Here is a 25328-nt window from a genome sequence, read left to right on the forward strand (position 1 = left end):
ATTACTTTCCATTCAGTTTTTACTACCGAATTGTTGTATTTGTTGTGTTCACAGGATGGGGGAAGAGCTTCTCTGCTTTAAACTTTAATACACTCCTTTAAATAAAATATGCACATTGATAATATCTACAGGAAACATTTACAGAGTTAACAAACACAGAAACTGTTGTCATTCCACCCAGAGAGAAAGTTACAAGCATCAAAGACTTCTGTTTTATTTGGAGAGGTACCAGATTAGTTCCAGGGGCACTTATGCAACACAAAACCTCTCAGATAATTTTTTTTTTAAACTGTGTGCATGTGTAAGAGGGTTTTTTTTTCCCCCTCCCATTTGTTTGCTTTTTTTCCTCTCTGAGTTAAGCGTGTGTGGACAGAGACCTAAGCCAGAGCCAGCTGAAAGTACATCAGAAACTATCTGCTCTGTGTAGCAAGATATTTCGGTAACTATGACGTTGATTCTCTGCAGCCTTGCATTTCGGTATCAGCCACAAGCCAGACAAACCACCACCATTTTGCCACTGCCAGGGTTCGGTTCCCTCTGGCCACACAGCAGTGGCTACGCAAGGCACCTCACGGGTTCTCAGCGAGGTATTTTTAGTGTGGGAATTCAACAGCCCCTTGAAACGCAAGAGAAGTACATTTCCGAGACCGACTTCCCTGGGGAGCGGCGGGGGCCCTGAGGTGGGCAGAGGCGCACAAGTGAAGGCTGGCTTGTGGCTGCTCGCCTGCACAGGTACCACACCGGCCTCAGGAGGGGCAAGGCTGAAATCGGGCTGGTGGTGCCAACCGGTGGGAAAACTGGCATCAGCATCTGACCCTTCTTCGTGCCGCTGCTACCGTTTGGTAGGAGGAGGTTTGAGGCATCATCCCTTCGAGGGCTAGCAGGCCAGCACAAACCAACCCACTCACCTCCTCACCAGCTCTCCTGCTGTCAAACCACACAGAAGCTGTACGGGGTCTGGGGACTCAGCCACGGGCCTGCGGACTCAGCCACGGGCCTGCAAAGCCTAAGGGACTGCCAGCTTTCGTGGGTCCATGCACGCACACAAGAGTGCTTTCAGGTAGGCATGGGCAGAGGCATCCTTCACTATTCCTGGGTGATGAACACATGTCTGCATAAAGGCTTGAAGCCTAATCTCACCTGCTCAAGGCATGAAATGTAAGCTACTAGAGAGATAATGGTATTATCTACCATTTAATTACCCTAAGACTAATGCTGCTGATTTTATGACTGGTGACAGAAACTAGTTTCTTCATTGATAGATTTCTGATTCAAGCCTGAGTAATATTTTACTTAAGATGTTTTGCTTGTTTGTTCTTAAAAGCAGTTCTTTGATGTTTGTCTATTCAGCCGGAAGTTCCCATCACTGAGTTGCCAGTCACACACCATCACAGCAGAGTAGGTGGAAAGGTCAGGGACTGAAAGGGAACGCACTAAATCACCCTTTCCTCCAACAGGACTGCAAGGCAAATAGGTTAGGAGAGGAAAAGCCAGTTCTTCACTTACTCTTGTTAACAAGGAGATTTCAATTACCAAGTCTAACAACCTCCATATATACAAAACTCAGACTTCTATAGTGTCTTCATAGCAGCAGTCAGTGGACTCCACAGAGTGGTATTAGTAACAGCTCCTTTGCTTCTATGCTGATAAAGGCACTTACAATTCCAGGGTTGGTATCTGAGGACTTTATAGTAATGTGTGTAAAGTGAAACTTTAAAAAACATTTCCATAATGCTGTGAAGCAGATGTTTGTGGAAATCTGACAAAGAAGATTTTCTATCCCTTTCAGGTAAGAGTCAGAACAGAGAGAGAGTTTGTATGGCAGGTTAAAAATCAAGTTCCTGATAATGGAGAAAAATATCAGAAATTGAAGAAAGAAGTTTTCCTGACAAAAAGCTAAGCTGATCTTGATGATTCTTCCCATGAATAAAAGGTGAATTCATTTGCAGGGCTTAGTGCCTCTTTTCTTCTGCTTAATTTTTCTTTTTATGCAGTTTCGTATGTGATGAGAACAAGGGGTGAAGGGGAGAGAAGACTCTTACAAAAGTTCAGTTCCTCAATATTTTCTGTCCTACCTATAAAAGTGCAGCTGTAGTGTGAGATAGGTTATGGGTCAGTCTGCAGCCATCATCAGAAAGCAGCTTTAGTTTCCCTTCCACTGCTTTTCCCCCTTCAAAGAGATGGCAAACCAGTGATGCACAGGGAGCTGCCACACTTCACAGGCAAATCTGCTGCACCAAAGACTTCAAACCTCCTGTATTTGAAGGGGAAAGATAACATACTTTCTAAGCTAAAAAAAGAAATGACTGAAACACTGAGAAAATTAGGAGTGTTTTTGGCTTATCTTGTAAATATTTCTGGATTTTTTTTGTGCACAGCCTTTTGTAGCCAAGTGCAATATGCTAAATGCTAGCTGGGTAACAGCATGCTCCATGCTTCGGACATAGGAACAGCATGTATTTGTTTACTTATTCAAATAACACTAGGGGTGAGGTTGCTCAAAAAAACAAAACAATTCTGCTAAAAGGAACTCAAATTTTTTTTAAAGTACATTCAGCATTTTGTAACTCATTTAGCCAGCCAGCTTCAAAAATGGAAGCTTTGTTTATTTAGTTTTTGAATTAATATGCATTATTTTACAATTAGTTTTTAAAAATATAAAGAGTGAAAATAATTTTCAAATACAAGATAGTGTTCTCACTGTTCAAATCAATTCAAATAATAATCTTTCATTTCAATCTCCAGGTGAAGCCTATGCAACCTTCTCAGAGCTTCATTTGCCTTGCCCGCATTGTGCTACTGCATTTCACAGACCAGATGTTCAAAGACCACATTTACTGCGCTGCCTCAGTTGCACGCTAAGGGTCCACTGACAATTGGGTTATTGATGGGGTAATGCCAAGGGAAGGAGAGAAGTGGCAGATTCAGCAGAGTAGGTAAAAATGCTACTATCTCCACACAGTATTACATCTGCCAGTTGGTAATGATTTACTGATTTACACAAGAATACTTTGATTGCAGTCTCCAAACTGATGCAACTGTTATAAAAGCTTCCAGGAAAGAACATTGTGATCAGCACATTTTTCCTATGGGCTTGAGGCATTAACGTCCTCATCCTTACTAGCACACACATCCCCACTTCCACACAGCCTAGCATTAGGAACTCGGCTTCTAAAAGCTGAGACCAGCAATTTTATTTTGTGCAACTGGCTAACACATATGAACATAAAAAAAAATCCCCTCCAAAAAAATCCCCAAACAGCAGCAATAAAAAACGCAACCAAGTCTCAACATACCAGCGGCCATGCCATCCAGCTGCTTGAAGCACTGATGTCTCCATTGCAGCAATCTTATGCATTATCAAACAAATGGCTGTTGTTAACAAGACTCTGTCTTGCTCTAAGCATTTTTTTCTCAATGCTTTCAAGGCAGCAGAGAATATGTATTCCTTCACAAGCGAAAGTTTCTCTCACAAAATATTTTTTTTAAGAAGTACGCCACTTGTTAAAAAAAAAAATTCTAATGTATTATGTGAGAAAGTGGTAACATATTTAGCCAAAACCACCTCCTCACAGGTGAGCATGAACAGAGGTCTCAGCTACAGGGGCAAACTCGGCTCTGTACACGCATTGCCACGGCTGCTTTGGTACATCACAGCTTTTGTTAAAGGTTAACTTCTCTGTACTAGACACTATATTCAGATTTGCTCAAACTTTTAAGTTTGCAGAGAGATGGATGGGTCATCCATCCAAAAAGCTGGAAAACAGTGAGGTTGTAAACTTGGAAAGACACTTCTGAAGCTGGAAGCACCCCGATGATCACAACAAAAAAAAGCAAACCCACAAAAGAACAGGGAGTGACACGTTGCCGTTTTAAGTATATGACGCCATTTCAGGCTCTTCGCCCTCTCATTGCCTTAAATCATACCTTTAGCTTGGTGCTTCATAGTTACATCTACAGTGTTCAGAACCAAAACACGCAGGCCCAGATCACTCTGCTCTGGGGTCTCAGCTGCCTGCACCACCCTGCCATTTGTAAGCAGCTCAGGATTTACCTTGGGCGAAGCTGCAGGAGGCTGCTGACCCCTTCCTGCAACCAGCTGCTTTGCACAGCTGCACACAACAGCAAATTGCTGAAGGCCAGCAGAAAAGAGCTGTGCTTCTGCCAATATGATGCAACTGGTTTTAATGTAAAAACCCATTCGGAGGCCAGTACATCCCCTACTGTGTGTCTCACGTACTGAGACAAGCAATGTTTGAGACCAGGCTATTGCCTGCCCTAGAGAGCACATCTGCACCTAGACAGAGAACTAAAGCTTCGGCACAGGTCGCTGGGTGCTTTACACACGGGCGCTCAACCCAACTAATAACAATTAACTGCTTTAGCTCACAATCACCCAGCTACAGCTTTCCTTCACCTCCCAATTAGGACAACTTGCTGCCTGCCATTCTGTCAAACAACCTGACTTCCCCACCTCTGCCACCCATCTCCTCCTGGTTGCACGAACAAAGAACTAGTTTGTGGCTTACCCTGCAGTGCCCTTCCCACCATGTCCATCTCACCCCCAAACCCCTCTAAAGATGATGCTGCCACCTCCCTTTCCCAGGCTCAGTAGCTTCCCCTCTTGTGGGAAGCTTTTCTTACTCATTTCTCTTCCATCTCTCTAAGTGCCAGTACCTCCTCTTGCATGAGGTGAATCTCAATTCCCAAGGCAGCAGACAGGTTCTCCTAACTTTTACAATTAGAATCACAATTTTTATCTTGCTGGAATTTTTTGGGGAGGAAGCTATGGGGGGAGGTTTGAAGAATAGACTCTACTGCAGTCTCTACATCTCTTTTTTTCTCCTAATACATTAATAATCATGCAACTAGTAACTTCCAATCAGCACCACTAATACTTGAAGAATCAGAAACTGGGTTCAGTTTTTTTTAGGTTTAAACAAACATTTATTTTCCAGGATATCCTAGAGATCAGATTTCCTCTGCCTCCCAGGTACTGAAAGGTAGCAAGACACAAAACAGACTGTAGTCTTTTTCATAGCCTGTATTACATTTAGTCCCAAATTCAGAAGACACCTTGTACTTTAAAAACAGATCCCAGTAGAAGAACTCATCCGACTGGAAACAATCATGCATGTTTATTTTGTCACCAGTTCAACCCCATATGGTTTCCCCATCTCTAAAATTCTGCTGTGTCCTGCCAAAAATCACTTGCAAGTATTTTGTGACAATCTAACGGGAACATAAGCACTGGTAACAGTGAAACACCAGGACAGCTTTGCTGAGGTTGGAATGCACTGCAAACACCCCACTCGTCCTAGAAGGCAGATCCTTGTACTGCCCCCATGTACCCCATGCTCGTCTTCTCTATCAAATCTGATCAAGTCATTAGTCTACCCTAGTCGCCTCTCACTTTTAGCCAGTATTAGCAACTTTTCCCCAGTATTTTAGTAAAAAAACCCTTTCCTTTAAAACATAGACCCTTCTCCCTCAGAACATAATTGGACATTTTGTCAAAATGGTTAAAAATTTGGGTTTCTCAGCAAGGAGGAGAGAATGAAGGGAGTGGTACGTGTTTCAACAAGAACAAATGTTGGAGTCCAAAAGAAGCAGGACTTGGCACAAGCCATCACAACTGAAAGCCAGGAATCCCACTCATTCTGCTCCAACTTACCTTAATAATTACCTGAACATGTTTCAGAAAGAGAAGCTAGATTAACACAGCCTAGCTTGTTAAAGAGATCTCATCAATTTATACCAGAACAAGTACATTGAATACATACGAAACTATCTGCAAACTCACTCATCTTCCTCAGGCAAGTCTGCTCCTTTACCTGCACCATTCTCAAAAGAAAAAGATCCAAGGACCTGGGCATTTCTTGCTTCTCAATGCCACCTTTCCATAGTGGCGCAACAGAGCTTCGCATGTGCAAAATTCCAGTTTGTACCAGTTATAGAAAAGTAAAAGTTCTTGGATTCATCTGTGTAGCTGATTTAAGACTTTTGAACTGTTTTCAGATCTTTTAGGTACCTCTGGAGAAGGAAGTGGGGCAAATCCTCCCATCAGTTGATGACAGAGAGCAACAGGATATAAAACACAACCAGAAAAAATTCATAGTGATGCTCTTAGAATAGCCCCGAAGTGCTCCCCTATGGCAAAGATATTAGAACAGTGCTAGAAATCAACCATACTGTCATTTGTCTGTTACCCTAATTATGGAGGCAATACATGGAGGGAAACCAAAAGTTGGAATCAGTAAAGGCACGCAAACCAGCAAATTACAGTACTAGCAGATTCACATGATGCTAGTGGAGAAGGAGAGAAAAAAAAAAGTCAACTGTAGATTTCAAAGTAACAAAGAAATACTCTTGCAGTAGACTTTTCTCCCTCAGGAAAGGAAGAATTTAACGTACAATATAATTTTCCTCTTACACTAGACTGCTCTAATTTCTTCTACTTAGTGACTTCTCATAACTCCCTATCCTATTAATTTAGTTTGCTAATATTTTTCCCAACCAAATGTACTGATTTGGGTAGTACATACCTCAGAGCATTTTTTTACCAGTCTTTGAACTATGGAAACTTACCTATGAAGCATTTAAAATTTCAAATCAGCATTCTGAAGTTAAAAGTTTTACTTTATGTTTCTCTTAGAACTGTTGTGATCAACTTACCTGACAGTCCCTGGAATCTTACAGCTACCAGAATTGTGCTATCCTTCTTCAACCACACAGCCTCAATCTGTGCATCCTGCATGGTCCACACATCTTCCTGAATGACGCTAGAGTTTCAATTTTTTTTTTTGAGAGCTAAAGGATTTTAATTTTAAAAGAAGTGCTATTTCATATTTGTTTACTTAACATTATATTCTTCCTTCACATAACTATGAATGCAAGAGCACCTAAGTGATAGATATTCCCATGTTCAATTCCCTTCAAAAACTGAGCAGGGAGAAAAGGTGATATCTCTCTGTGAAACAAACCAACCCCACAAATTGCCCCCAGCTCCCCCGCTTAAGCAAAGCACATTCATTTTGTCGATGTTATGCTTCCCTCTACTGTTTACCATAAGAAGTGCAGTTACCCCTTAATATTCTGACGTCTTCCTTTAATTAAAAACAACCAACAAACAAACCAATCTTTAGTTCCACACAAAACTTAGGAAATAAGCTTAATGAAAGCTTAATTTTGTTCATGAAAAAATGGAGGCACTGAGAAGAACTATCCCCACTTATCTCAAGCTCAATATTACAAGAAGTATCAACTGAAACATGATAGTTGACTCGTGTTGTAGTTCACAGTTTATGAAAGTCAACTTCAAGCAGGCAAAAAGCTTCAAAGACCAAAGCAATATAACAAACAGTAAAAAAGTCAAGAATCGAAAGAATTATCACAGAAATAACTAGTCATATGTGTGACAAAACAGTGTTATGTATTTCACATAATTGATTTCAAAAAATGAATTCCAGATACATTAAAACTGTCAAAACAGTAGTGGTCTTTATTTCCATCAGACAAGTTAACACTTCAGTTAACATGAATTTATTTCAACATTTGGGAGATACGGAATTAACAACTATTTAAAAAGTGAAATAAACCCCTTTCCAAAAATATATTGGATAATACATATGTCTGAATTTTATACTGTCCCTCTGATGAGCTCTTTACATTATGTGACATCACATACAATTTTGCAAGACAAAATTTATGGACTGGTTTTCAGCCTCTGAGTAGTGAGCCCTCATAGTGTCTAAGAAAAGCAAGTTTATACATGCTACGCAGCAATCTAAGTACATAGATTTCAAAGGGGTCTCAATTCAATTGGAAATAAAGAATCTAGAGAGGTTCACAAAGAAAAAAAAAGGTAGAAAATATCGTATTGGAATAAACACTCAAATCTTATGTGTCCTGGAGGAAAAGTTAACATTAGATGTCCCTTGCAGGGGGGTTGGACTAGATGACCTTTGAAGGTCCCTTCCAACCCTAACCATTCTATGATTCTATGATTAGCTTAAATCCAGAAAATACATTAGTCAGTATTTTTCTAATTTTAGAATCCGGACTTTGAATAATGCAGTTATCTGTTGTTTTAGCTTAAGATCCAAGTTTAAAGTTGCAGATGAGAGAAAAGCCTTCCAATAAACAAAAATAATCTCCTCCCTTTGTCATCTAACACCAAGTATGTACCATATAAATAACATCTGTATTACAGAACTCTTCATATAGATGAGAGATTTTCAACTGAAATAGGATTTCATTTTAGTGTCAAGCCAATAACTAAAATTTTAGTTTGCATCATTTAAAATTTTTAATACGAGGAGAATTAGTCCTGCAAAACGATTTAGCAGTCTGTTCCTGTTGCAAGTCATGACTACTGAAAAACTACAATCTTAAACCCCCTGCCAAGTTTTCTTGCAGTCCTGCCAAGAAATCCACATAGTCACAAAAAGCTTATAAATTTATTTGTGGGGGGTTTGCATGTTAAATAAAGTGTCTCATCTAACGAGGAAAGGAAATGCAAAAAAAAAAAATCAACTACTAGTTTTCACAGTAAAATGCATCAGCTTTGTAGTTTCATTTGAAACCAAGAACAAATCATGAAACGTCATGAAAAATAAGATTAAAAAAAATCTCCTAGAGTGATTAATAAATGAAGTTAAAATTACCACACTAATCAGTACACCCCAGAAGAAAAGCAGATGCCTCATATTACAGGTCCTACATTAAACAGTATCCACTTCTTAAAATAAATCCATAAAATCTGTACGTTTGGCCACTTTGCACATTTTCCCCCTAAAAAATACAGTGTAAAGAAAAAAAAAAAAACCTTGTTATTTCCCCAGTATGAATTCTGAAGTATAAGCTCAAAACCCAGGAGTTAAAGATCAGCTAAAAGGATTTTAAATTATTTACAAATCCAGCAGGTAGAACTACCATAATGGCTTCATCTCCATCCTCGTAGTGGCTTTCATTCTTATCCAGCAGCATCTGCAGTAGGAATCTCTTCAGATAGCTTCATCACTGATCATCTGTCATTTTAAGCAATTCTAAAAGAGCCCCAACAGCTCCAAAATAACCCTTTAAACAAGGCAAAAGCAGAACAAAACAAATCAAAGTCTGAAACAAGACATAAGCATGTAAAGTCTTTGGTTCTGTTAAGGCAATTAAAGGACCTTTCTTACAAGATCAGCTCTGCTGTGCCAAGTATTTGCTGTATCTGAATTATGATTTAATATGATCTTTTATTAGGTCCAAGAAAGGGCCTTATACCAGCAGATATCTTACACAGTTCTCCAAAATCATCATAAAAGACAGAATTATTGGACAACTACAATGATGCTGTACTGAGACAGGGCGGTTTCCATTACAAACACATCGATCTCACAGTCACTTCAAAATTATCCTGTTTATATACCGGACCACGCAAAAGAACATTGTTGGTACTAAGGTTAGAAAGTAAAAATAAGAGATTTGCAATGTTTAGCAACAAATACCACAAGATTAATGATAAAGCCAGGGAGTTAATAAGGAGTATTTTCAAATGAATTTAATTAAATTATATTTATGCAGAACGTAGTTTGTGCATTCACTTCAAAGAAATGGCACTGAAATTCTCCCAAGACCCACAAGATTTTTGTACTTATAAGTAAAATTAAGTTCAGCATGTATCTCCTTACCTCATGTTCCAAAAACAGAGCTTTCAGCTGTCCCTTGGACCAATAATCCATAGCATATGCTAGCACCTTCATAGAAATCATATTAATTCTGAGGAAGTTGCCAACAAATACCACCTTGTCAATGTTCTGTAAAATTGAAAAGCAGACCAGCAAAAATTATATTCAGCTACATTATTTGCCTCATTCAACATGTACTTCTGCTTCCACTATAAAGTTAAGTGGGAATTCTGGGTTACATTTAAGTTCTCCAGACTGAAAAGTAAAAAAAAAAAAAAAAATAATTGCAGTTACTGACCACTAAGTAGAAATGCTGCATGAGAAAAAAAAAAGAAATTTTATTCCAAAGAAAGTGAGAGGCTGATATAGCAGATAATGAATATTTGCTTAAAAGCTCAGGACTTTCCCAACATGAATAGGATTATGAGTGTTTTGTTGTTTTGGTTGTGTGTTGTTTTTTTTCCTCTTTTTTTTTTTTTGCTGTATATGACATGGCTGCACTGAAGACATCTTTCCCCCCCGCTTATTAAAAGAAGCGGCTTTCCAGAGCTCACTACGATTATTAAATCCAGATGGAGAACGTCTGAAGGGGATCTGGGAAGGATTACATTAGACATGGGAAGAAGCATCTTTCATTATCTATTATGTGGACTGTAGTTCCATGTTCAAAAAACAAACAAAATGTGGCCAATATGATATTCAATGTATTGCATTCCTTTGTTTCAAAGCTCACTTGAACTCAGTTTTCATACAGAAGCTTAAGATTTTTGAACAACTAGCACTATGCTGTCAGTGAGAAAGCCACACACTATCTTTACTTGTATGCACATCAGTGCATGTAAGCAACAGTTCTGGTGCTTAAACAATGTCCGTAACTATCTTATCAAGCCCAGTTTGGTCTATTACGCAGAAAAATGCAGTTGCATTTTGAACTGGTGTACCATATGATGTTCACCATACACTAGAACAGGTTTAGAAGTACCAGGCCAAATCTTGGAGACATAAGCTTTTACAGGAGTCTTAAAGGAGCCCTAGAAATGTATCTTCAAGAGTCCTCTACTGAAAACTACCAGCAAAAATCTGCTTAGAATTACCAAGTGTTTCCTCTCTACATTCATACAGCTCTATAAAGCCCAACACTTGGTTCTGCAGCACTTCGCTACAGACTGCAGCTTTGTCATGTCCAGTACTGTGCACATGATGTACCACAGAGACCACCCTCACTTGAATACTCAGTATTGGAGAGTGTTGATACCCAGATGCAATAATTAATTTATCCAGTCTCCAATGACTGAGTTACATGTCTCCTTGTCCTCAAACCAAACACATCAACACAAATCTTATTTAACTAATTCGTGTGTATGTCATCTCTCCCCTTAGACCCTGCATTCACATCAGCATGCATTCATACCCAGCCCTAATATGGCTGAAAAGAAGAACTTCTCAAACTTCAAAAAGCTGCTATTAAACATGGCCAAGAGCACTTTGTATCCTCTGACAAGGCAGCTCTGTCTCTGAGGTAATTTCTGACAAAGGAGAGATAAACATGTAACTAATTAATTTCCTGTAATGCAACACCATCAAATTGATTAGAATCTATATTTGCATTTCATTTTAATGTTTTTTTTTTCCTGAATACACACATGAAGCCACTGTTACCAGAAATCCAAGCAAGCAGTAACTGAAGACCAAGTACAAAAACTACTGAAAATTTTAAATCTGAAAATACTAGTCATATCTACTAGAATAGCAGAGCATGTATCAACACACAAATTTCACATCAATTTTATTTTCCAACATTGCTTGACTTGACAAGGTTAAAAACTATGTTAAAGATGTAAAGTTTCCCAGATTTTTGAACTGAACTAAAAAACAGCTTTAGCATTTTTCAGGAGTCAGAAAATTAAGAAATGCTACTTTTATCTCTTAAGAGAGTCTTGTCAATTTACTTTTAAATTGTTCACTGCTGAAATATTCAAAGCTGAAACACAGAAGTCAAACTGATTAAGGGATGGTGCCGAAATGCTTACTTAAGCTAACAAAGTTACAACATCCTGGAAAAGACACAGACTCTTTCTTGTTAAATTATTCAACTACCCTGCAGTAGAAAGCTACAGTATAGCATCAATATAGTATATACACGTATTTGCCAGTATAATTGAATAGGGGAATCTCTATCAAAGATGCAATTAAAAAACCTGCCCATATCTCTGCAAGAAGTCTCATTCAGATGCAACTTACATGTTCTGCTAGTAAGAAAAGTATAAACCAGGGAGATTGGTTTCCTTTAGGCAGTTCTGCTGTGCCTAGGATAGACTGTTTCAAATTATGTGTAGCCAAATGGTTCCAGACTACGGAATTTTTCTACCCCACTGCCAACTTTGTGCAAGCAAACTTTGCTTTGAAGTTCTGCAGACAGAATATTTCATTTATTCCCCAGCCTCATTTTTTTCTGCACATATGCAAGTCATTTTCAACACAATATTAAAGCTGCAATAATCGAAAACAAAACAAAAAAAAACCAACAACAAAAAAAAACACCCAAAGAAAAATGTTATCAAAACTCATGCTTCAGGGCATAAATTGATTTTTATCAAAGAACTTATAAGTGAGCTTCACCATAACCGTAATCTATATGGACACGAACTCCACAAAAGAATATATCATATTCAACTGTTTTGTAAGTTCTTATTTGGAAGTTTCATTCATCAAGCTTGCTGAGAGAGTCAGAACCATATCTCCCAAAGGCAATTGAGGTGTCTAGATTTAGCAGAATGATAGCATTACTTTTCCTCTCCTCCCTGAGAGCAAGCTATCTGGAGATTAGCTTACCTGCAATGCTATATCAGGTTTGATTTTTTTTTTAAATAGTATGTAAAGCTACTAAACAAAGTTTTCATTCTTCAAAGCTACAAAATAATTTAGTTCAAGTGTTGGAGAAATTCTACTTTGACACTGTATGTGAAATGAAGAATACTTCACACATCAATCCACATTCCTCCATGAAATTCTATGGATCATGTCCAGTTTTTAAGTAAGCCTGCTCACAAAACAAAGATGTTAGGAACTCTTTCATAATGACCCAGAAGCATTAGTTTCACTAGTAGGTCCATTTTCTCCTGTGAAGGCATCGCATGTAGTTCCCTGCTGCAACTCTCCATGCTTTGATAGCCCTGTACAATGCTGCTTGAACTCCATGCCACAAGGCAACACTGTAAAGAAGCTGAAAGCAAAGAGAACACAAAGAGAATAATCCTGACTGGAAGAGTCAAATTGACAAAAAAAAAAAATGTCTGTAGCCACTTTTCACGACGAAGGGAGGTTATCAGTGGTGTTCGATAGGGGCATACACTAAGATTTGTGCTGTTCAACATATTTTAGAAGTGTTCCAGAGAGGGATATTAGCAGCAAACTTAACATTTATTGGCATACAAAGTTATTCAGAAAAGTCAGAATAAAAAATGAATAGCATAGCAATGCTCAAGAGACTTACACTCAGTGACTGAAGAATAAAACTGTAGATGAATTTTAAAATAAAAAAGTGAAATGACACAAATGGAAGAGGAAAGACAGAGACTTGAGTATTCAGACACAATGACAGGCTTCAAATTAGCCAGAACTACTCAAGAAAGATTGGAGGGACTGTGGATGGTTTCTTAAAATAGGTAAGCTCCATGCTGACAAAATAAAATATTAAGAATTGTTAGGGAAAAGAACTCAAACCACAACATTTATCAGTGTGCCATCACATATATTAATTGTGCAACCACATACTGAATACTGCATGAAGATCTGATCATTCATTCTTGAAATTAGAGCCACAAAAAGATTAAAAAGAGAAAATGAAACAGTGGAAAAGGGACACAGTGTCTTCCTCAGGAGGGGTGACCAACTATGAGGACTTTATGTCTTAGAAAGATCAAGAAAGATATGGTAAAGGTTTATTAAAAAACAAAGCCAAACCCCACCAAATGCAACAGTGATTAATTATTTGCTATTTCTTATAAAGCAAGATGCTAGATAGCACTCAATAAGTAATTAGATGGCACTTTGGTGAGTTATTTTGTTTTGTTTTATTAGGGTATTTTTTTGGGCTGTGTGGTTTTTTGAGTGTGCTGTTGATTAAAAAAAGAAGAATCCTGTGGAGCTAAAAACTTCTCTGTTTTAGAAAGTCTAGATGAATTCACTGAGAGCAGATTAGTTACCACATAATAGTAAAGGATGCAATTTTCAGCTCAAAACAAGTGCCTAAATGTTTGAGGGTTTGGGTTTTTTTTTGGTTGACTGGTTTTTTGAATGGCTGGAACCTGGAAAGGTGTATGAATGGAGCCATCCATTCACAGTTATGCCTAAAGAAAACAATGTAACAAGCATCTGATAAGAATTTGAGACAGGATAAAGAACTATATTTTCATTCTCTCTGACTCAATACAATGAATCTTACATCAACTGAAATACCTAAGACAACACACAATTTGAACCTATCATACTAAGGAAACAAACCAAGCAAAATACTGTTTACAATTTCTGTCATGGCACAGTAAGATCTGTTAATAGCTACTAAGTAATCGAGGGTATTAATCTGTATTACAAAGGCATTAACATGTATGTGTTACAGCTTCAGAGCAACTGAACAGCTCTAGGCATTACAGTCAACTTTCATCCCTTCTTCCCTACCTCTGAAGCTTAAAGTACCTTACACTTCACATCGAAGCCTACACGTAACACAAGTAACAAGAGTTAGGACACCACATTAAATATATGTGTACTTACCAAGGCCAGTTACACTTCTACTACACCAGCAATTTGCATTTTTATACTCTGATAATCTTACTATGTTGTTTCTAAAGGCTTTAAGTTCATAGTAAATATGCTATCTTACCTCATTCAATGCACACATGCGAGCAATAGAACCAATGTTGTTGGTGATCGTGACCAAAGTAGCTCTGGCCAAGTCCTCTTTACTGATAGAATCTCTCTTTTCTTTACTCATCATATGACCAAAGCTGTGTGAGGAAGATTATTCCTTTTAATATGACTTATTTAAGAGTGCTAAAAGCCCTTAGAAATTTTATCATTTAATACATCATTTAATAAGCTTTGCTTGGATTTGATATCCATCAAGACAAATTTGAAATGTGAAAAGGGATCTCATTGGGAAGGCAGAACAATGACCAAAGACACTTCTTCCATTTAAAGGAGTGATTTTAGAAGTAAACTACATCAAGCATTGTTTATACTTGTGTTTTGTTTTTGGTTTTGTTTTTTTTTTTTTAAAAAAAAAAAAAAAAGCAAGAAGTAGGTGAGAGATCTAAGGACAAACCACATGATACATTCAGAGTGACATTTCCACATGTGCATAGTGCATAGTCCAGGGATTACGCACTCAGTTCAGCATGTACAGTGAGTTTCCCAAAGAACTCCTTAAAAACAGCTCAGTTAACACTTACCTTGAGGCTACAGCAGACCCTTGAAGGCCAAACCGCTCATAGTCTCCTCCATAAATATCTTTCACCAGCTTATCCACATTGGTGCTGTCTCCTTTTGCAGCCATTTCTAGTGCTTCTTCAAATGTCTCACAGCCAGTCAGCAGACAGCACAGGCCCAGGAACGTTCCTCCTCCAAGACTAGAAAAGCACAGCTCCTTCAGATCAGCAGCTTCTCAATCAGCTTTTACCACAGCTCTTCAGATTCCTGTTTTCAACATGGTCTACACAGCTACCAACTGTACCTTGCAATTCCTTCCTCAAAGAAGTGAAGGCAGACACCCTAAATTGAGTTTCTATTTAACACAAATGTCACCCAGTGCAGTTTTAACCAAACTACTCTTAAGTCTTTAATATTTAAACAGTAGAAATGATGCTAAATAAAGGGTTAGATAACAAGGTCTAATCCAACACTGCAGATGTCAGTTTGCTATTTGTAGCACTCTAGCAAGTTTTTCTTGTGCAAGAATAATTAGCCAGTAGATCACTTAAGTCAGCGATGGAAGAATTAACAGCTAAATATCTCTGCCGGGGCAAGCAGTCAAGACAGATTTTCCCTCCCTAGCCAGTGGCAGGAAGCAGTCTGGTTGGGTCCTTTTCAAAGCAAGGCTCGCATCAGCCCTGAATGTCTCAGTTCTCCAAAGAACTCTGAGCAAAGAGCAGTCACTTGACTATCTTGCACGGGCCCAAGTACAATATTTACCGACTATGTAAATTTAGCAGGGAGTATCTGACTATGCATAACAGGTTGCTAACTCATTTCATTAAAATTCTACTTTGGACTCTTCGGTCTTAACATATGCGAACTTCAGCTTACTAACCTCTACATCCTTCCTCATTCTTTCTTAATGCTTGAGAAAGTTAGCTTACTTGCACTGACTGTAGTCACACCGACTGAGGCCACTGTAAACAAGAGGATCAGTGAGATGCCATACTTGTACTTAATGAAAAAGCACAGGAGGTGAGACAGGAACACCATTCAGCCAGTGCTCTTAGACTGACAGGCAAGTTTTTCAGAACACATCTAGTAGCACTGTAATAAAGTCAGTATCTGAACAGTAAGAAGCTCTGCACATCAGCCACAAGAAAGTATTGATTTCATCATCTATAACAAGTCACCAACCACTGCAGTCATGTTTTTCCTTTTGTAGTGGAAACGATTGGAAGCACATCTACAGATACCAAAAGGGCTATGCTTGAAAAACAACCAGAATTGCAAGAAAACCAATACCTCTTCCATTCAACTTGCATTCATCTGTACTGCGAAGAGAAAAATGGCTTACGGCTACCATTGTGGTAAAGATATGCCCTAGATAAGGCAACAGAAGACACATATGCAGTCATGTGCAGTATACAGAAGAAATTTTATTAATATGTACCATGCACTGAAGAACAGAACACAGCTCTGGAAGGGGCTGTACCAAATCCCAAAAGCTTCTTTGGTTATTGTTTTGGAAGGGGATTTTTTCAGGTTTCTGTTTTGGTTGTTGGTTCATGTACTTTTGTTTTTAAGATTACAAGATTACTAAAAATTAAGTATATCAACTTATTTTGCATGAAAAAGGAAAAAGTGGGATAGATTTAATGGTATTTTCACTACTAGCCTAGATGGACACATTTTAAACTAAAATAGTTTCCTATAAGTAAGCACTGTTGCCACATCTATAGAGTAAACTTAAATATGCCTTAGGCTCTTTTTCAGCCTTGAGAACAAAATTCTGCATCCACGCTACTGAACTCCTGAATTCCTAAACAGAGCAATCACATCTAAACCTCTTACTGAACACAGGCCAGAGACCATTTCAACTCAGCTGTACCCTACAAATAATTTCAGAGAGCACTAGCTGTCCCAGGCCGAAATCAAGCTGAGGACAAAGTAACAATACAGACAATCAGACTCTATTCTTTAATTTACCAGCATGGTCCAAAGACTAGTACAATCAGCAAGGAAACATGAGATCTACTGAGATTCCTCTGCCAACATCCATCAGCAGTAGGTAATTCTACAAAGTTTTTCTATATCCTGGATACATCCTAACTACTAAGCAAGAGCTTTTTGTTTAGCCCAAACATTTTTATTTCACTGCTCTGGATGTTCTGGGGGATCAAACCAGGGGAGAGAAGATTAATTTACTGGGACGGCTTTATTTCAGTAATTCACAGCAACAGATAAGAAGTAGATAAGAATATCACTAAGGCAGCTCTGAAGTTGAATGGATCAAGGATTTCCCTGCTGTACATACCCTCTCTGAAGGAATCCTATAATATTTCCAGCCTTGCTACTGGTAGGCTTTTAAAAGAAATGGGAAGACAAGCACAGTTTAGGGCTGCACCTACTAGTTACGCTATCTGGTTCTGTTTGTTCAGTTATTAAGGAGAAAATAAAATAGAATTAAAAGAACATAGAATTAAATTTACCTGGATCCTGTGACTCTCTTATAGTTGTCCTTAGAATACACAGCTAGGATGCTGACCCCTGAGCCTATGTTAACCAGTAGCATAGGATATGGATTATCAAGGCAGTAAGGCTTTTTCTGGCACTGTTCAGGATCTGTAGGATTTTCAAAATAATAGCACTCCGGTTGGCCATTGAAACCAACAGAATCAACATAAAGGAGGCCCTGAATCAAGCAGTCCAATTCATCCAGTTTATGGAGTTGTAGATCAGCAATCTGGAAAAGAACAAGAAGAAAATAATAAACAAACATTTCCTAGTATAATACAACATTGAGGAGGACAAAAGGCTCTGCTAAAGCACTTTGATCACTTTAACGCTAACACATTATGCAATTTAAACAGTACAAAGATCTGTCTAAGCATGAAGTTCAAAATAAAAGGAGTTTGCTGTCTGCCTGACAACAGGTACCTCCCAAAACAATAAAGTGCTGTGCAGTCATGTCTTTTTGTTCCTTTGCCTTTGAGATATGACCTGCTCTGCAATCAGGAAACATTTCCCCACCTTAGTATTCTGAAGTAGTAAATTTCTTTCCCCTCATGTCCATCCCAAGAGGAGCTGCGTTGTGCAGCTTTGAGAGTATCCGACACATCCCTGCACAGCAGCATTCCTCAGGATGCAAACTGCTTTAATTCATCATCCAACTAAGTTTCCCAGCAATTTAATGAAATATTCAATAGAAGCTTCAAGATCAAGAAACTTCAGTTAAAGAACAAGACAGTTAAAGTCTTACAAAGTGCACATGCTTATGTTAACATGAATTAAGTATGCAGTGCATTATGCTTAAAAGATTTGCATTTTTTTTAGTATATGTCACCAGTAATCTGAGAGAGCTACTTCTTTAAATTACGAGGAGCACTTTAAAACATCTCTGGAAAAACAGGGTATTCCCAAGGTTTGGTGAAAAACAATATTAAAAAACCCAAACAAAAATATTGTCAGGCCCATGGCCCCAGCAAAATGTTCACAAAAATTTAATTGTAACAGAAGGCAGAAAAACAGTATTAAGAGCTTCAAAAGGACATTCTCTCTGCCATCTCACAGATCACTCATGACCGTACTTAAACAGACATGTCCACTTGCCATAGCATTCTGTTTACTAGAATTAAAAATCACATCTCTTTCTCTAAGATAGGATATAGTGACAATCTGTAGAAAGTCTCCTTTCCAGATGACGTTGAGCTTAGACTTGTGTTAGGGAGAAAAAAAAGCAAAACAAAACAAAACAGTAAAGTTGCTCATCCAAACCCTGATGTCATTTGCATCCTCACGCTTGCAAAGTAGGCCTTACCTAACCCCACTTTCTAGCAGAAAAACTAACAAGGTATTAGGAACAAAAGGGAAGTTATACAGCACAGAGTTGGTTCTCAAATATTTGCATATTGCTGGATGTTTTTATAACAGCTAATGGAGGAGATTTACAAGGCTAACTACCTCCTATTTTTAATTCCGGAAGCTATTTTAAGTCACTATAAAGAGGAAAGTTATTTCTGTAGAACGGGCACGGCCAGTAGGTTACATTCTTCTGGGCTATTTAAATCTCTCCCCTTAAGTTTTTTTCTCTACTTGTACATAGCTCTAACCTTCCTTAACTGAAAGCCATTCTACTCTTTGGGTCTGCCCTTTTGTTACACTTGCTAGTCCTCAATTCTGGAACCATAAAAAAGAAACAAGACCAAAAAACCTAAACCAGCAGTCTCAAAAACCTCAATATAAATCCAGTTATTCATAAGACAATAGACAGGTGGAGATAATTTCTTCTTGTGTCAATATTTCGTCCTGTTGTCCTGTAACATTTGCAATCCCTTCGTATTTTTTTTCTTTGTTACCACATCGCTACAGAAATTATAATTACAGAAATGCAGCACAAAATACTTGAACCATTTAGCCAGAAAAAAAAAAAAAATAAAAAAGAAATACAAATCAGGAGAAAAGGTTTTTAAAGTAATGTTACAAAAATCTTAAAGCTACTTCGTAAATATCTTGGATTTTAGGAGTTTTCTGCTATTAGACTTAGAGGAAAAGCTCCAAGAGATATACAAGGCATTAATACAATAAATACTTAACGAACACGTTCTTATAATGGACATTGTATACAGCCCACTAAGTTATCACTCATTAGAGGATTTATTTATTTCATTAAAGTGCAACTAACATTGCACATAGCTAGTCAAAATAAGGAGAGATTCTCTACTAACCACGATCTTTCTCTAGGTTAGGTGGTGTACAGCCTTAATTTCCTCATTCTACTGTATAAGCTAGATGCAGCATGCTCAAATACAATCTAACACAGATAGAGCACGCACAAACTAACATGCTATGAACCAGAAGCCTGGTACACAAAGACAAATCATTAGCAGATTTATGATCCTACTGTCAAAACCTTTATTCTCCATAAGTCAATTACACAGGCACAAGCTGCTTTTGCCTCATCCATGTTACACTTTTATAAATAGGTAAGCATCAGTGAGAGACCTTACAAGACACAAGCAAGCAATACAAATCTAAGAGTAAAAGACTTCTGGCATCAGTGCAAAAACACAGACAAAATCCCTCAGACCACCAGTTTTGCAAGGACAGAACAAAAGAAGCTAATCAAAGGTTATTTCTGAAGCACTAAGCATATAAGTTTTATTAGGTCCAGGCCTCCACATATAAAAGACATATTAGAATTTGCTCTGGTTTTTACAAATCTGTGCTATATTTAACACCTGATATTATGTAAGCAGAAAAGCCCTATTACTGCTTTCTTTCACGTATGATATTCCTAACAGACTGAAAAACTATTTTCCTGCGATGTTGAAGCAGTCTGGTTTTCATTTTTGGAAGGAGCAAGACTAGCATCAGTATTCCACGTCAATCCACCTTCATTCAGAGAACTGCAAGCTCTGTAGCCACCAGACCTCTGAGGCTCCAAACAGCCCTGTAAGCCACCACTGTTCTTGTTTCTAAAGACAAATTAAGGCACAGTCGCAAGAAATGTAGTAACCCAGTCTTGTACAAGAAGCCATGATAGAGGCAGGGTCACGATTTCCAGTCCTTTTCCCTGCATAACTGCCTTTCCTCTGTTCATTCCTTTGCTCACAATGACTCAGGCGGCAAAACAACACCACAAAATAGATGTACCCGTAAACATCGTAACGGATGGATAAGTTGGCAAACTTTTTTCTGGTGCCATCACCTGACCTACAACACTCCACTTGTCCTCATCTTTCAGCTGTTCAAACCACTTTTTGCAAGAACCAAAGTTTATGTGCAAAAATGCAAAACAAAACTAGGAGCTGTGTGGAGAAGCACATTTGAATTGGAAATTTTTCCTACAGCTTTTTACAAAATGCATTTGCAGACATTTTCCAGCCCTTTACAATCCCCAGTGCGAGAGCAGCATAATGGTCAACTCATCTGGCTCTGCTCTCCTGTAACTATATTCAGCATAGGGCCTATCTAACAAAGTTTTATGTCAGAAAGCTGTGCTATGAGAGGAAGAACTACAGAACAAAATAGTATACAGGACCTTGGAGAGAAAATTCATTATGGTTACAACAAAACTATATATACATTTAAAAAAAAAATTTCCGCATTATAGCCAGATTGTAGAAATTTCTCTTTATTTCCTCCTTTGAGCCACTGCAATCAACAGGAATTTTGCAATAGAGCAGGTTTATAGACAAAAGTCTGAACAGTTCTTTCTTCCCTCATCCCCCATCTATCCTTTACATTGAGTTGCTTCACAAAACTGAGGGACAGCTTAAGAATTTATTACTCATTACATTAACAGCATACCTTTGTGCAAGTAATGTGCGTGTGCTATCATGGGGAAGTCACATAGTATAGAGAGATTTATATTTCAGGCACATCAGCAAATAAGTCTATGTGCTCCTTACTTTTACATGAGTGATGTTACTTAAGCATTTACAGAATATGTGAGGTTACAGTATGTGGCTAGGGAAAAGAGGGAGCATTATCAGAATTAGGTGACAGATTCATCCATGCTTTAACACAACCATTACCTGAAAATAAAGTCAGCCAGCCATAAAGACCAGTCATTCAGAAATGGGAGGGGGGAAGAACAAAAAACAAAACCAAGAAAAAACACTCTAAGCTGGAAACAGTCCTTTTAGTGAATTACTTACTGATGCTGTTCAATGAACATTAAGTATAACCATATGGTGAGTAAAATTATTTATGTGGTCTAGTTTAATGAATAGAGTCAGTTTTCCGGCTTCTAGGGAAAGCATTCAGAACGAATTAAATGATTTGCCAGGCTACTGATCGTTATTGCTGGCAGTCACCAAGCAGTCCATGGAGACTTCTCCAGGTGTCCTCCTATCCAACACTGTGGATCACATGAGAGGGAGGTCAGATAGCTAAACCTAGGCAGCTTTGCAGATTTAGTTGCCTTTCTACGACACAGAAGACAGGCTTAAGGTAAACAGAAGATGCCCCAATTTTTTTTTATTTTAAATACATAAAAGCAATAGAGGTGTCTAGATCAAACCTATTTAATTCATTTAGGGATTCAGAATTAGACACCAGAACAGGCAAGTAACAACAGGGTGTTTGCTTGTCTGTTTTAAGCAGAAAAAGTTGCTGTAATCTGAGAAGGATTCATTATTTGGGATTTGAATGCTGTTTTGCAATATGTTGGATTTTTGGTCCTAAATCTATGCAATCCTGAAAGTTCCATAAGCATTTAGAAATATTATGAAAGACAAATAACTTAAAAACACGTATATAGGAAAATGAAGGGCCAGAACCAAAGCATGTCACCTATATTAGTTTCAAGAGTTTCCTAGCATTTAGCCAGATTTTTTGATTACATTAAGAACATTCACAAGCATACTTCAGTTTTTCTGTGTTGCTTCTAAGTACCAGAAACAGTAACATTTAAAGTCTCCTCCATATAAGGCATTATACAAATTGAACCCTGCAACAGCAGGATACTAGACTTGGCACGGGTTCTCTAGGTACATTACAGTGGTCAAATATTTGAAACAGACATTTCAATGCTTTGAGATAGCAATCCTGAAGCTGTTGTTCGATAACAATTTACAGTCAGCAGAATACACTGAGATAGCCAGCTGTTACAATGGCTAATGAAGCGTGACAATTTAAGTGTCAGTACCCAGGACACCCAGTCCTTCGAGAGAGATTAAGCAAGCAAACCTTCATGTAATGGTCAGTATTTTACTTCTGTAATACTCTATGGATACTACAGCTTGAGCCAAGAAATATTTGCTATAAAGGAAGGTGTAGACCTGGATAGCTGTCAGAGGTGTCCAAACCACTCACTCAGGTGTGAGTGCACTTCACCGATTGCTTTATGTACAAAACACCCCAGCCAGTCTTTACAGTGTTTATCTACAAGTGTTGCAGCATACAGAACATTAACTAACACTGCAGAGATGTGGGACTTCATGCTTAAATCCACCAGTAAACTGCTATGTGACCTCATATTTTTGTACAATCGCTAGTAAAACAGCCTCAACTTCAAGTATAGCTTCCAGTGCTACATCAACTATATTGCAGCTGAGATGAGACTGGTCCTTCACTTTAAATTGCATATTTACACCAGACAAAGCCAAAGCTATGGAGAGAATCTGTGACAGTCACCAGGTAACCTTCAGTTCAATGCTACAGCTGTGGGAGCAAGGAACATGAACTTCCTTATTAAGTAAGCAACTCTAGCTGCTATTACAAAATGCAGGAGAGATTAATTTGGGAAGACTGACCATTCCAAAGGGACAATCAGCCTCTTCAGAAAGTCTCAAAGTGACCTCTCATTGTCAGTAGAGGAGTGACCTGAATCACCACCTAGACACATGGAAGGATGCTTGAAAACCCGAAGTGAGGCCACGCTGACTAGCACTAGAACTCACCTCCTACTGTGGTGCCAACATCCTTACACAAACTAAAAGTTTTAATGACTCAATCACCAGTAGACCCGAACACATAAGAGACTTGCAATCAGCCTAAAGGACAAGAAATCTGGCACTAGTAGTGGACTGCTACAGCAATTCAGAAACGTGATAGTCCTTCATTAGACTAGCTGCTTCCATGCCCAACATTTACTGAAAATGATTGCACAACAGTATAACAGCTGGAATTCACGTTGATCTCTTACAGCATCCTTTTTCTCCCTTAGGATCTTGGTTATGTAGTAGCTGAGGGGTATTGACAAAGAAAAAACCTCTTGTACTGCAGGAACGGATGCTTGGAGTTAAAACTGAAGCACACAAAGCTAAGGACTGCAGTCAACAGCAGTTGGTATATCAGTACAATAGCTCCCTGTACTGAAGCAGAGACAGAAAAGAAATTGATGTAACATATCACACCCAGCAGCTATTCCTTACCCTCAAGATCAGGTCAAAAGCTAGGGACAGAAGCGTCAGATGTGCCTGCCAAGTAAATAACCCACATTAATCTTCATGAGACTGCTCTGGTACAGGCAAACTAGTTATTCTTTTACAGAAAATAAATGGAGATACGCCCCAGTAGAGACACATACACAACAGGCAACTGCCTCCCAAATGACGACTACTCCCTAATGCAGTTTGTACAACAGCTCTCTATGCCTCTGTCACCACAATCAATCTTTGCAGTGTACTCTAGCACACTCATTCAGGAGGCTAGGGCTACTGCTGAAGTTTATACAAACAGTAGCATCCCAACACTTCAGATTTACATCAGCTTCTGGAGCTCCCTTCAGAGGTTATTTTTAAATTCTAGGGGATCTGGGACCTAGTCACCTCACAAACTTCCTTTCTTCACATAACATACTCCCAGAATTGAAATCAAAATCTAGCTGCTATTGTCATGCTTCCATACACTGTTTCTCCCCCTGCTCCACGCTTGGTCTTCCAGACTCTTGACTTAAGTCTGCTTGAAGACTAATACAAGGTGAAGGAAACCTGAATCTAATCTCCAGGCTATATGGTTTAATTTTTGGTTTTCTGATAGATATCCAGTTTACAACATGAGTACCTAGTCCCGGGCTTCTAGGCTGCCGCAACACACCCTCAGCTGATTATGAGGCATCTGATCACCACAGTTGTACTCTACAAAAAAAAACCAACCCCATTTACTGAAGACATCCTGCACACTAATACTTCAGTAGAATACCCAGCAGGTAGAATAGCCTTCATGTTCTCAGCAATTCCACCAATTAACAAATGTTAATTGATTCTGTTAGTCTTAACCAGTTAGAATGGACACACAAAAAAAAAAGTTCTCTGCAAGTTTCAACAGAGTGACTCTGACGATGTTTTCCCAAAGTACTTCCCACTGAACCCCTTTGAACTGTTCACGTACCGTTCTGAAGTCCTCCTCAAACTTGTAAGCTCCACCTCCCGTGGCACAGAGTGTAGTGTGCAAACTGGAGAAGTTCTTTTCACTACCCATCTGTATGAACCTGTGCATGGCACAGCTGGGAAAGCGGATGAAGTGCAAGTTTCCTTTGCGTCCACACATAGTCAAATTTTTCAGTTCAAGATGGACATCGCGAATGCCAGTTTTACCATAAGCTGTATTGGAGGTCAAGTATTTCCTAATGCTTTTCAGGTTTTCCACCTCTTCCTGTTCCTCTTCGGCAGTAATGTCCTTAGGTTCAAAGTAGACCAGTTTAACCAACGTTCCACCGATATCCATTCCAAACCATGGAAATGCTAAGGATAAGGGGGTTGGAGAGAAAGAAAGAGAAAGTCATTATAAATA

General features: G+C 38.6%; 1 protein-coding gene across 21 annotated transcripts in view; it reads right to left on the minus strand.

Annotated features, from left to right (window-relative positions):
* Positions 1-7474: 7474 nt before the first annotated feature.
* PANK1 (pantothenate kinase 1) overlaps positions 7475-25328 on the minus strand; it is a 46898-nt gene continuing 29044 nt past the window's right edge. For all 21 annotated transcript variants that reach the window (XM_086752193.1, XM_086752178.1, XM_086752177.1 and 18 more), the window contains 6 exons: positions 24927-25279; positions 17579-17832; positions 15125-15301; positions 14557-14680; positions 9678-9803; positions 7475-9078 (listed from right to left, as the gene is read on the minus strand). In XM_086752193.1, the coding sequence (XP_086608319.1) occupies positions 9019-9078; positions 9678-9803; positions 14557-14680; positions 15125-15301; positions 17579-17832; positions 24927-25279 (1094 nt within the window). In that variant the 3' untranslated portion in view covers positions 7475-9018. The remainder of the gene's footprint in view (positions 9079-9677; positions 9804-14556; positions 14681-15124; positions 15302-17578; positions 17833-24926; positions 25280-25328) is intronic.

The sequence above is a fragment of the Chlamydotis macqueenii genome, chromosome 7 (assembly GCF_036417535.1).
Source record: "Chlamydotis macqueenii isolate bChlMac1 chromosome 7, bChlMac1.mat, whole genome shotgun sequence".
Taxonomy (NCBI): Eukaryota; Metazoa; Chordata; class Aves; order Otidiformes; family Otididae; genus Chlamydotis; species Chlamydotis macqueenii.